The 11,874-nt window shown below is 44.9% G+C and overlaps 1 protein-coding gene across 3 annotated transcripts in view; it reads left to right on the forward strand.

The window, feature by feature from the left end:
- The window catches only part of SMC4 (structural maintenance of chromosomes 4), a 30,190-nt gene extending 18,338 nt beyond the window's left edge, over positions 1-11,852 (forward strand). For all 3 annotated transcript variants that reach the window (XM_017831370.1, XM_017831372.1, XM_017831371.1), the window contains exons 8-24: positions 188-328; positions 821-971; positions 1,338-1,502; positions 2,286-2,519; positions 3,092-3,277; positions 3,701-3,862; positions 4,014-4,239; positions 4,323-4,399; positions 5,233-5,385; positions 5,499-5,625; positions 6,445-6,634; positions 7,121-7,265; positions 7,897-8,070; positions 8,533-8,715; positions 9,277-9,509; positions 9,933-10,116; positions 11,518-11,852. In XM_017831370.1, coding sequence (XP_017686859.1) covers positions 188-328; positions 821-971; positions 1,338-1,502; positions 2,286-2,519; positions 3,092-3,277; positions 3,701-3,862; positions 4,014-4,239; positions 4,323-4,399; positions 5,233-5,385; positions 5,499-5,625; positions 6,445-6,634; positions 7,121-7,265; positions 7,897-8,070; positions 8,533-8,715; positions 9,277-9,509; positions 9,933-10,116; positions 11,518-11,775 — 2,989 coding nt within the window. In that variant the 3' untranslated portion in view covers positions 11,776-11,852. The remainder of the gene's footprint in view (positions 1-187; positions 329-820; positions 972-1,337; positions 1,503-2,285; positions 2,520-3,091; positions 3,278-3,700; positions 3,863-4,013; positions 4,240-4,322; positions 4,400-5,232; positions 5,386-5,498; positions 5,626-6,444; positions 6,635-7,120; positions 7,266-7,896; positions 8,071-8,532; positions 8,716-9,276; positions 9,510-9,932; positions 10,117-11,517) is intronic.
- Positions 11,853-11,874: the final 22 nt, after the last annotated feature.

An 11,874-nucleotide genomic window follows, 5' to 3' on the forward strand; every position in this document is an offset into this window, starting at 1 on the left:
CTTTGGGGTGGCTTTAGAGGGTGGTGTTAAACTCAGCTTTAATATCTCTAATTAGAAATGTTTTGCATTTCTTAATCAGTAATTAATGTTATAGTTTAATACTTTACATAAACCACGTTGTTACACTGAAGCTTCATGGGAAAAAGTGGAGTTTGAGGGTTTATTGTTGTGGGTTTTTTTTCCCCAGCCATGACCTAAAGAAACGAATAAAGGATCTGGAAATGCAGAAAGAAAAAATTAATGAAGAAACAAAAAGCGTCAATGAGAAAAGCAGTAAACTTGCAGAGGAAACAAAAACCAAAAATAAAGCCCTGAAAGAACTTGAAAAGTAAGTATTTTAGGGATATATTCACAAGTACTGTGTTTTACCACCAAAATCTTAAATTATCTGATGAGCAGAGTCACTTCTGCTGTATCTAAACATTCCCTGGAATGGATTAAATGATCTTTTGCACAGAAATAAATTACAGCAAATTTCCGTTGGTCTGATATGGTTCTGCAAGTTGTTTCTCTCTGAGAACCTGGGTGATATTCAAATATCTGATATTTTTAATGGATTTTAAAGTACATATTTCTTTGTATTGACTGTAAAAAAATAATTGGGAGGTGGTTTTTAGATTTACAACCGTGATGTTAAGGTACAGGGATTTAGATATTTTTCTGATGAAACATCATTTCCTCAGGGAAAATACTGTGAATATGGTAAGTATCGGATGTTGTTATTCACAAAAACTGAGTAATATTGGTTTACATTCTCTCTACTCCACTGACATTATTTTTATACTGTATGAAATGGATCATTCTTTATTTTTTCCTTCAGGAAATGCAATAAAATTACAAAGTTCATAGAGGAAAATAAAGAAAAATTTAATCAGTTGGATTTGCAGGATGTGAGAGTGAGGGAAAATCTAAAACATGCCAAAGGCAAGATTAAAAAACTGGAGAAGCAGCTTCAAAAGGATAAAGAAAAGGTAATTGAACCACAACTTGATTTAGTTGGAGAAGTGTAATGGGCTGTGAGAACATCTTTGGGCAGCTGGGAGAAAATAGAAAAGAAGCCAATTGCAGTTTGTGCAACAAAGAAGATGGAAAAATGAGGTTGAAATCATTTTAATCAGATATTTTCAGTCCTTTAAATCAGCCCGAGATTTTGTATGCAAATCACTTCCTGCAGTAGTGCATTATGTCCCTTAACTGAGTTAATTTAGTGGATCTGTGTTCTCAGGTTGGTTGTTTCCAGCTGTTGTGATCTGAAATCACTCTTTGGATCATGTGGGGAGTTCAGAATTCCCTTGGTTTCAGTGGGAGAGGGAATTAAAAGCCTTTTCCTTCTGCAGGTCGAAGAACTGAAGAAAGTCCCTTCCACGAGCAGCAAAGCCATCGATGAGGCAAAGGCAAAGAAGGAGCTCCTGGAAAAGGCAAAGGAGAAGGAGGAAGCAAAACTCCAGCAGGTGTTGGCCAGCCTTCAGGATGAGACAAAAGAAATTCGGAAGGAAAAAGAGGTTTGAACAGTTCTGGCTTGGAAAACTTGCTGTGTTAACTTTGCAGTGCTGAAGGAAACGATCACAGACACTTAGGAAATGCCATTTTCCATGACAATTCCACTGTTTCATGTGTTACCTCAGTGCAGCCTCACTGGGAAGTTAATCTTCAATTTATAATTAGAGCTAAATCTTTCTTGTCTGCCCTTATAGTGATCAAGTATCTCACTCATGTTTGTAATAAATAATCTTACACTTCCATCATTTAAATGCACTTTCACTTTCTCCCACCAAACCATTTAAGCCAATATGCTACTTGAGTAAAGATATTTTGGAATGGGATGTTCCAAACCTTTCCCAGCTAATAATCTGCCTTTGAATTAATGAACAACTACTCTTGCACTCTGGTGGTTGTTGTTGAAGCTGTTCAATCACTGAACACCTGGAGGCTGGAAATTTATCCTGTAAATTTGGGGGGTTATTTTCTGTACTTGAAAACGTGGATTCTCCACTTGAGCTGTAATTTAGCACAAATTGAGAAAATGATATAAAGCTTATATGAAAATGTTCTGTGATAATTCCCTGAAGTTCTTTATAATTAGGACAAATGCCTTGTTTAATTTCCACCCAGAATATGTTAATAAATGAAGAAATCCTGGTTCTTCTAGAGCACAGGACTGTTTTCTGCTGACAGCAGAGCTGTAAAAGAACATCCCATTTCCTCTTTCTCCTTTCCCACAGTGGCACTGAGGTTACAAACCCCACAGTTGCCTGGTTGATTTGTACCCTCTGGTTGGTTTGCAGGGCAAAGAGAAGGAGCTCATGGAGTTCAGTAAGGAGGTGACCGAGGCCCGTTCCAACGTGGAGCTCAAGCAGTCGGAGCTGGAGATCTACCTGAGCAGGTACAACACGGCCCTGGCTCAGCTCAGCCAGGCCAAGGAGGCCCTGAGCAGCACCTCCAAGACCCTGAGGGAGAGGAGAGCTGCCATCCAGGACATCGCTGGGAAACTACCCCAGGCCGAGCAGCAGCTGAAGGAGGTGACACTTGACTTTCCTGTTTCATTTCTTGGAGTCACAACACGATACTGTGACACAAACCAAAGTGAATTGTTAACACTAATCTCAAACAACATTCAAACCCTCTATTCTAATACTCAGTTCACTGAGGGAATAAGTATTTGATTTCACACTTAGTTTGGGTTAAGCCAATGTTAATATTAAGCACTGAAATTACATCCTGCATATCCCTGCAAGGGAATCAGGTTAAATATCACCCTGAGACACATTAAAGAAATAAATGGGTGTATTTCTGAGCCTTCTTCAGGGTGGGGAGGCCCTGGCACAGGTTGCCCAGAGAAGCTGTGGCTGCCCCAGCCCTGGAAGTGTGCAAGACCAGGTTGGAGCAACCTGGGCTAGTGGGAGGTGTCCCTGCCCATGGCAGGGGTGGGACTGGATGGGCTTTAAGATCCCTTCCAACCCAAACCATTCTGGGATTATTTGAATTTCATTCCTTGCTCCTCTCTTATTCCCCAAAATAAAAGATAATGCCTGAATCCAGTAGTTTTCACGAGGCTGAGTGAGACAGTGTCTTTGTTTCTTTGAACCCCCAGAAAGAGAAGGCTCTGGAGAAGCTGGGAAGGGAGGAATCGGGGGTGAAGGATCTTGTGCGGAACCTGCGGCGAAAAGTGGAAGAAGCCAGAAGTTCTTTAGCACAGAGTCGCAGTCGAGGAAAAGTGCTCGAGGCTCTGCTCCAGCAGAAGAAATCTGGGAATATTCCTGGACTATATGGAAGACTGGTAAATTTTAAGGGGCTCTTGTACTTTTAGGCTTAAACTTTTAGAGGAACTGAGTGGTGTTTCTGTGACTGAGTAAATGTGGGATGCCTCACTTCTCTGGTGCTGGGAATTTCGAGAGCAGACCTGTAAATCCTATGGAATGGCTGTAAGGTAAAACATTTTTCAGTTCTTTCCAGTTGGTTTAAAATTCAGAGCTGAGGTAGAATTGTTCATTCCTGTTGCACATCACTGTAAATGTGCATTTGGTATTCTGCAATTTTTCCCCACCTGTCCATCCAAGGAGAATTATCTCTGCTTCAGAAAAATGAGTCTGTTCAGTGTATGTACATTTGAAAAAAATGCATAGATTTACTAAAAAGGATAAAACTCCAAGAGCAGCCACAGCTGTCAAGCTCATCCATGTGCTTCCACCTCAATTCTCAGGGAGACCTGGGAGCCATCGATGACAAGTATGATGTGGCCATTTCCTCGTCATGTGGAGCCTTGGACCACATTGTTGTGGACACCATTGACACTGCCCAGGCCTGTGTGAACTTCCTGAAGGCAGGAAAGATTGGAGTTGCCACCTTTATAGCCCTGGACAAGGTGAGTCCCAGGGCTTGGGCAAAACTGTTTCACTGTTAATTACAGTCTGATTGTGTTTGCTTTAAAGCCTTAACATCCCTTCGAACGATGGAATGACCTCAGCATTTATCCTAAAGGACATCTCCCTCCTTTATTTTCTTTGTGGGCATAGATGACTGTATGGGAAAAGAAAATGGGAAAAATCCCAACTCCTGAAAATACCCCGCGGCTGTTTGACCTGGTGAAGGTGCAGGACGAGAAGGTTCGCCTGGCGTTTTACTTCGCCCTGCGGGACACCCTGGTGACTAAAAACTTGGATGAAGCCACCAGAGTGGCATTCCAAAGGGATAAAAGGTGGAGGGTGGTGACACTGCAAGGACAAATCATCGAGGTGTCAGGTACTGCAGCACACACTTGTGCTTTGTAGCTGATATCGAAGCCCAGCGTGTTCTCTGACCTCTTCTCATCCCTTGTGCTGCAGGAACGATGACTGGGGGGGGGAGGATCCTGAAGGGCAGGATGGGATCCTCGGTTGTCATGGATGTCTCAGAAGAAGAGGTTAGTACAGAATCCTAATGAAAAGGGGAATTCCCTCAGAGCTCCCTAGGGTTTGGCAGTTCATAGCACGTGTGTGTGTGTCCTTTGAAATCAGCATGAGCAGGGAACAGTGTGGGATGTAACACTAACAATGGTTTATAAAGCCAAAATTCACAAGCTTAGCAGAGGTTATGGTGCTCTTTAGTGCATAAAAGGGTGGTCAGGCATTGGAAGGGGCTGCCCAGGGAGGTTTGGAGTCCCCATCCCTGGAGGTGTCCCAGGAAGGGCCTGGCTGTGGCACTCAGTGCTCTGGGCTGGGGGACAGGGTGGGGATGGGGCACAGGGTGGACTCGATGACCTGGACGTCTTTTCCAACCTCAGTGATCCTGGGATTGTGTATTTTTTCACAGCACAGGTGTCATAAGCCCATTATTGAATGTTTAGTCCCATAGTGGTACCTTTGGTAGCTTGGGAACTGACTGGAGGTAGGGATGAGAACATGGAAGATATGGATCATAAGGAAGCACTTCTTGCAGAGCAGTCCAACAGAAAAGACAGGTTTGGGCCCTCACTGGTGTCCATGCAAGATTTGTCAAGGAATGTCAGAACTTTCCTTCCAGTTTGTATTTTAGGAATACTTCGGCATATCAGGATGCAGTTTGCTTTTCCTTCTGAATTCTTTTAGGTTTTAATCTGTAGTTGCCCCTCATTTTTTACCATTAGAGCTGATGTTCTTTGCAAATTATCAAATTGTCACCTTTTTACTCCACTCGATCCTTGTGTTTGCAGAGCTCACAGACTGTGCTTCGTCTGTGGCAGTGACAGCAGGTAAATGATCCTCTCTTTCTGTGTAGGTCAGTCAGATGGAGGCCCAGCTGCAGAAGGATTCTAAAAGAGCAGTGCAGTGCGAGGAAGAGAAATCACAGCTGGAAGAGGCCGTAAGGAAACTGCAGCAGGACATCTGGGAAATGAGGAACACCTCGGAGAAGTACACGGCCAGTATCCAGGTGAGCAACACCTGAGCTCTGCAGGAGTGTCCTGGGGCACTTCCAGCTCCACACAGTCCTGAGGAGAGTCCAAGGACAGGATCCCAACCCTGTTGTGTTCTTGTTCTCCCCAGAGTTTTGCTGAGCAAGAAATTCATCTAAAAAACCAACTCAAGGAACTCGAAGCGAACGTCGTCGCTGCTGCTCCAGACAAAACCAAACAGCAGGAATTGGAAAAAGCCCTAGAGGGTTATAAAAAAGGTACATTTTGTGGAGGTGGGGGTAGAGATTAAAATGGTAATCAACAGAGGAAGCAATGATTTGGGCTTTGTGCTTCAGTTCCATGTCTTGGTTTGGGACCTCATTTCTTCTAAGGGGGGTAAAAGGTATTTCTAGAGATTAGAGAGTAAAAAACATTTCTTTTTTTGCAATTTCTCAAGCTGAATTAAACGTTAATTTTAGTATTTTGTTTCTTTGGTTAGATTTTTCTGGCTGTATGACATACAGATTCATAGGGAAACTGAGTTTAATTGGAACCAGTAATGAGGAGATAATGTTATTAAAGTCAAGTGAAGGCTCTTTCCATGTTCTAGCTAGACTATTACATGAGTATAAAATAAATCCCCTGTGGTCTGTGTTGTGCACACATCCTTGTGAAATAATACTGTTCAGCAGGTGTAGTAACTGCACAGAAACACCAACAGTTGGTGGCCAGTTCTTAAAATTTAACCTTTGAGCATTTTCTCATTAAATAAATGCAAAGAGTGAGCTTGGAATAGCTGCTTATGCACTATCTCGTGTATTTAAGTACCCTGTGTACATGAAATAATCCAGTTAAGTGTTTAGGGGTTTACACCAGAACAGCTTTGGTAGTAGAACAGTGTCAGAAAGACATGGGTGGTATTTTTCTGTTTGTCACAGTTAAACTCACCATTTTTCACAGTATAAAGAAATATGTGCAGTTCTCAATACAGTGAAAGAGCAGAGCCTAAATCACTTCAATCACTTGATGACTTAAATCTTGATGTTCTCAGCAGTTCCACGGGTGTCAGAGTGATTCACCCCCTTTGTTCCTGCCAGGTTATGAGCAGCTGGCTGAGAAAGCCCAGGAAATGGGAAATGAAGTGAAACGGCTGCAGAACCTCATCATGGACATCACCAATCGTAAAGTCAAAGCCCAGCAAGACAAAATTGATAAGATTGACAAAGAGATAGATGAATGTTCCTCGGCCATCACCAAGGCCCAGGTGGCAGCCAGGGCTGCAGACAGGTACAGCACTCCCACTCCTCAGGGAGCTCAAGGGAAACACCAGTTGGGGGTTTCTGATCGTTTCAAAGTCACATTTAATCAGCAGTTCTCTGATATTTGCCTGGCACTGAACTGCCATATTTCAGCTTAAAGATCCAAACTGCCACACACACTGGAGCAGTTCAGATCTGAGGGCACTGATTTGATGATGAGACCTGTCAGGAAAGAAAACGGGGTCTATTTTTGGTGTTAGCTTAGCAATCCATAGTGAATATTTGGAACAAATGTCCAGTCTGTCTCTGAGAGAAGAAATTAAGTCATTTAATGAGGGTTGGCTGTTCTGAGCTTAAGGAAGACAACTTTGTTTTCCTTGGATGCCTCAGGAGTGTGGGAGTTGATGCCTAAACAAGCACTTCCTCCTTGGTTGTCAGCAAATTGTGTCTCGAGGTTATTTTCTGTCACATTTGCCCTTGTTTGGGGTGCACAAACATCTCTGTCCCCCTGCAGGAACCTGACAAAATCTGAGGAGGCTCTTCAGCGCACGGAGAAGGAAATGGAAGAGAATGAGAAGGACATTAAAAACTTGACAGCAGAGCTGACCACGCTGGAGGAGAAAGCCACAGAGGTGATGAACGACTGCAAGCAGGCTGAGGTAGGTGGCACCTCCAGGAAAACCAGGGTGATGACTGACATCCTCACTGTATCCCACTTACAGCCCAATCCCATGCAAATGTTGGTGTACAGCTGCAGACTGACATTCCAAGGAATGGCAATGGTGTATTTTTATTTTTTTATACTCACCTGGAAATTTATCTTGACCCAGTTTGCTGAATATTAGAAAACAACTTACACCAGGTTTCCCCAAGGAAATTATTGGATTTAAAACTTGCTTAAAAATAGATTTTTTTCCAGTTATGTGGGATTTTAGTTTCCCATCTGGATTTCTGGATGTGAGGGAGAGAAAACAACCAGCATGGCTGAACTTCTTCCAAATACAGCTGGGTTTTGAGCCTGTCTTTCTCTAAAACTGCCTTTTAGCTGAAAGTGTGTGAGTGTAGGACTCAAGATCGTAGTTTGATCCAGATCAGGAATGAAAACATAAACTGCAGCCTATTTTCAGTCACTCCACAGTTCAGGGAGCAGCTCATAAATCCAAGGCTGTGTGTTTGTTTGCATCAATCCCTGTGTAAATAAACACAGTGAAAACAAACCCACAACCCAAGAGAGGGGTGACATTTTTGCAGGTGACTGATGAATGCTCTGTTTTGGTGATCTCTGTCCAGGAAGCTTTGCCAGCAATGCAGGAGGAGAAGAAGAATTTGCTCCAGGAGATTGAAAGGATTCGGGATGAGGAACATGAACTTCAGAGTGAAGCTCTGAGCATCAAACTGAAAATTGAACAAGTTGACAGTCACATCTCTGCCCACCAGGGAAAGGTTAAATACTGGCAAAAAGAGGTAGGGAAATGGTTGAGGTCCTAAACCTTCAGTCATGGAATTGTGGGATGGTTTGGGTTGGGAAGGGACCTTAAAGCTCATCTCATTCCACCCCTGCCGTGGGCAGGGACACCTTCCACTATCCCAGGTCCCAGCCCTGTCCAACATGGCCTTGGACACTTCCAGGGATTCAGGGGCAGCCAGAGCTTCATCTCACAGGATGAGCACATTAACATCTCATTAAAACAGATAATCTGGGAGAAAACTCCTCTTCAGCTCACAGTTTAGTGGTGTTTATGCAGGAACAGGATAACTGGGTAAAAGGATATTTATTGTGTTTTTCACATCCTATTTAAAGGGAGTTGTGAAGAACCTTTGAGTGTTTGGAGGAGCTTCACTATGTACCAACACAGAAAATACTTATTTTAGAGTGATAACTGTTAGGATTCGAAAAGATTCCTGGTAATGGCTGTTGCATTTCAGATCTCCAAGCTGTCCCTGCACCCCATCGAGGACAAGCCCCCCGAGGAGCTGCCCGTGCTGGGTGAGCAGGAGCTGGAGGCGCTGCAGGATCCCGACGGGATCACCAAGAGGATCGCGCTGCTGGAGGCCCAGAGGCACGAGATGAAACCCAACCTGGGGGCCATTGCTGAGTACAGGAAGAAGGTAAAGCCTCACCAGGGCCATCCCATCTCTGGGAATTCCAGCAAAAAGGAGTCCTGCTCCTCTTCCTTTGGGGAATTGCAGTGGAACCCTGGGATTTTCCCATTCCTGTTACCAGCCTGAGTGTTTGTCAGCTCATCCTCAACCAAGTTGTTTTAGGAGCTTCCCTAAGCCTTTTGTATTCCAGACCATCAGCTGAAGGCAACTTCCTTCATGATCTTGGAGGTCCTTTCCAACCTAAATCATTCCCTGAGTCTCCTGTCAGTGTTGTATTTAGAGTCAAGTCTTCACAGCTGAGACAGAAAAAATACTGAAAGTTTTTTCTCCTCAATTCAATAATAGTGGACTAGCCATCAGGTTAAATACTTTTTATTTTAATATGATTTTTCCCTCAGCAGCAAAGGAGAAGAGAGGGATAATTTTGGGTTTTTTGTTTGAGGGCTGTTAGCCTGAAATTCTTGAAAAAGGCATTTTGAAAATGGTAGGAAAAGTGGTTTAAAAATGTAAATCGAGGAGGCACTTCTTTAACTGCATTTCTGTGGTGCTGTTTGTGTTTCCCTGCAGGAGGACCTGTACCTGAAACACGTGGGAGAGCTGGACAACATCACCAACGAGAGGGACAACTTCAGACAGGCCTTTGAAGAGCTCAGGAAGCAGAGGCTGAACGAGTTCATGGCAGGGTTCAATGTCATCACAAACAAGCTCAAGGAGAACTACCAGATGCTCACCCTGGGGGGGGATGCTGAGCTGGAGCTTGTGGACAGTCTGGATCCCTTCTCCGAGGGAATCATGTTCAGGTTGGTCAAAATACTTCTTAATTGTCATATTCCTTTTCTCAACCTGTTTTTAAGTTGAATTTCACTGATCACCAGTGAACCAAGAAGGCTCACCATTGGCAAGGTACTGGCACAATTCACAACTTTTTAGGTCTGGGATTTATTTCTCCTGGAGAAATGGGGAACTAACAGCAGCTGGAAAGCTTTGACCTCATTTCCCAGTGCTGAATTCCCAAATCTGCCCAGGGGATGGGGGCAGTCATGTGTTGTGCCACAAACACTCTGAGGAGCGTGTTCATGATTTAGGAGTTAAAGAGCACTTGGGAAGGAAGTTGCCAGGAGCTGGGAGGTGTCCCAGCTCCCAGGACAGCCCCGTTCCAGCAGGTTGGGCTCAGCCACACCCCAGCTGGGCGAGTAAGTCAGGAAACCCCTCCCTGTTTGCAGCGTTCGGCCTCCCAAGAAGAGCTGGAAGAAGATCTTTAACCTGTCGGGGGGTGAGAAGACGCTGAGCTCGCTGGCGCTGGTGTTTGCCCTGCACCACTACAAACCCACCCCCCTGTACTTCATGGACGAGATCGACGCCGCCCTCGACTTCAAAAACGTCTCCATCGTGGCCTTTTACATCTACGTGAGTACCCAGGGGCACCTCTCTGCCTGTTCCCTTCCCACCAGGACACACGGGCTGGCAGCACAACTACAACACAGTTTGAATCTGCAAGGACAGTTCTCAGGGGAAGCTCAGGAGGAAGCAGATTTCCAGAAAGGGCTTGGAATTTTGCTTTCTGCATGTTTTTTTTAAGCTCCTAAGTTTGATGCTTTCCCAAAGTGAGGGGACTAATAGAGGATTTACGAGTGTTTTCCCTACAAATCCTGTTTCATAAGTTGTCTAAAGAGAGCTGGAATTTGCCAAAGGTGCCACATCTCCATGTGCTGTTTCCTCTTTAAAATCCCCCAAACCCTCAGCTCCTGTCAGCTGAGAATACACAACTAATTGAGCTCTCAGTGATGCCTCCATGTATCCAAGCTCATGATCTCTCAGGAGCAGGCAAGGTTGGATTTATACTTCCATTTCATTCCCATGAGCTGTGTCCCATCAGTGTCTCTGATCTGTCTTGATTAGTAGGTTTTTTCCTGCCTTTAAAAGTCCCGCCCTCACCATATTTAAGCAAAGCAAACCCTTCCAGCTACGGTTGTGGCTGCCAGTTAAACCTGGGATGTTCAGAATTATCCCAAATGTCACCACCAGTTTTTGGAACAGGTGGCAAGGATTAGGATCAGCTACTTTAAATTAGGGAAACACCTGGAAATTCCCTGCCTGCAGCTGTAGGTTTAAACTTGGCTTCCACAGTGTGTCCACAAAGGAGGGTCCATCACCCACAGCTGAGCCAAGGGGTTTAATTCCAGCTGCAGTTTAGACTGACACAGACAGTTAAAACCTAGTACTGAGTTTAGCTTTTAAATGCAAATTTAACTTAATGTAGAGCTGTAGGTTGTATTTTGTGCACAATTTGAACTTCCATGAGCAGCCTAGTCTGTGGAAGATGTCCCTGCCCACAGCAGGGGTGGAACTGGATGGGCTTTAAGGTCCCTTCCAACCCCAACCATTCCATGCTTCTGTCCTGGAGAAAAGGGGCTCAGAGCCCTGAACTTACCCTGAGACTGGTGGGTTCTTAAGCACAAAATCAGTTTTGTTTCTAAAGCATCACCAAGTTCAGACACTGTTACCTGTTGTGCCTCAGGGTCACACAGCCAGTGTTGGTTGAGGCTGGTCCTCATTAGCAGAGGGTTTGCTTTCCCCTCTTCAAATCCACGGGAATTGATCTTCCTGGTCACTCTCAAAGCAACCCTGGCTCTGACAGTCCAGGTGAGTGAGCAATACCCCCCTCCAGCCTTGTGGAATTCCTGGAACGAGGATGGGAGCAGGAACTCTGGCTGGTGATGACTCCTCAGTCCTGTCCCCTGGGCACGGGGCTCCCACCAGGACGGAGCTTTGGGAATGCTGGGCACTAACAAGCCCTTTGTGTTTCAGGAGCAAACCAAGAACGCCCAGTTCATCATCATCTCCCTGCGCAACAACATGTTCGAGATCGCCGACAGGCTCATCGGCATCTACAAGACCCAGAACACCACGAAAAGTGTGGGCACCAACCCCAAAAGCATCGCTCTGAAGGGACTGCAGGAACTGGCTGCCCTGGAAGGGAGAGCCCAGAGCCAGGGGGGACCCCAGAGCCAGGAGGGACCCCAGAGCCAGGAGGGCCCAAGTGCCCTCCCTGCTGCTGCTTTTTAGGTCTGTCTAAGCTACTTTTATTTTGTTTTGTACATTTTGTTAATAAAACCCCACCTCGATAAACTGTCATGTAAAAACTGAGGAAGGGGGGAGCTCGTT

Source organism: Lepidothrix coronata, unplaced genomic scaffold (genome assembly GCF_001604755.1).
Source record: "Lepidothrix coronata isolate B3197 unplaced genomic scaffold, Lepidothrix_coronata-1.0 Scaffold190, whole genome shotgun sequence".
NCBI classification, from domain to species: domain Eukaryota; kingdom Metazoa; phylum Chordata; class Aves; order Passeriformes; family Pipridae; genus Lepidothrix; species Lepidothrix coronata.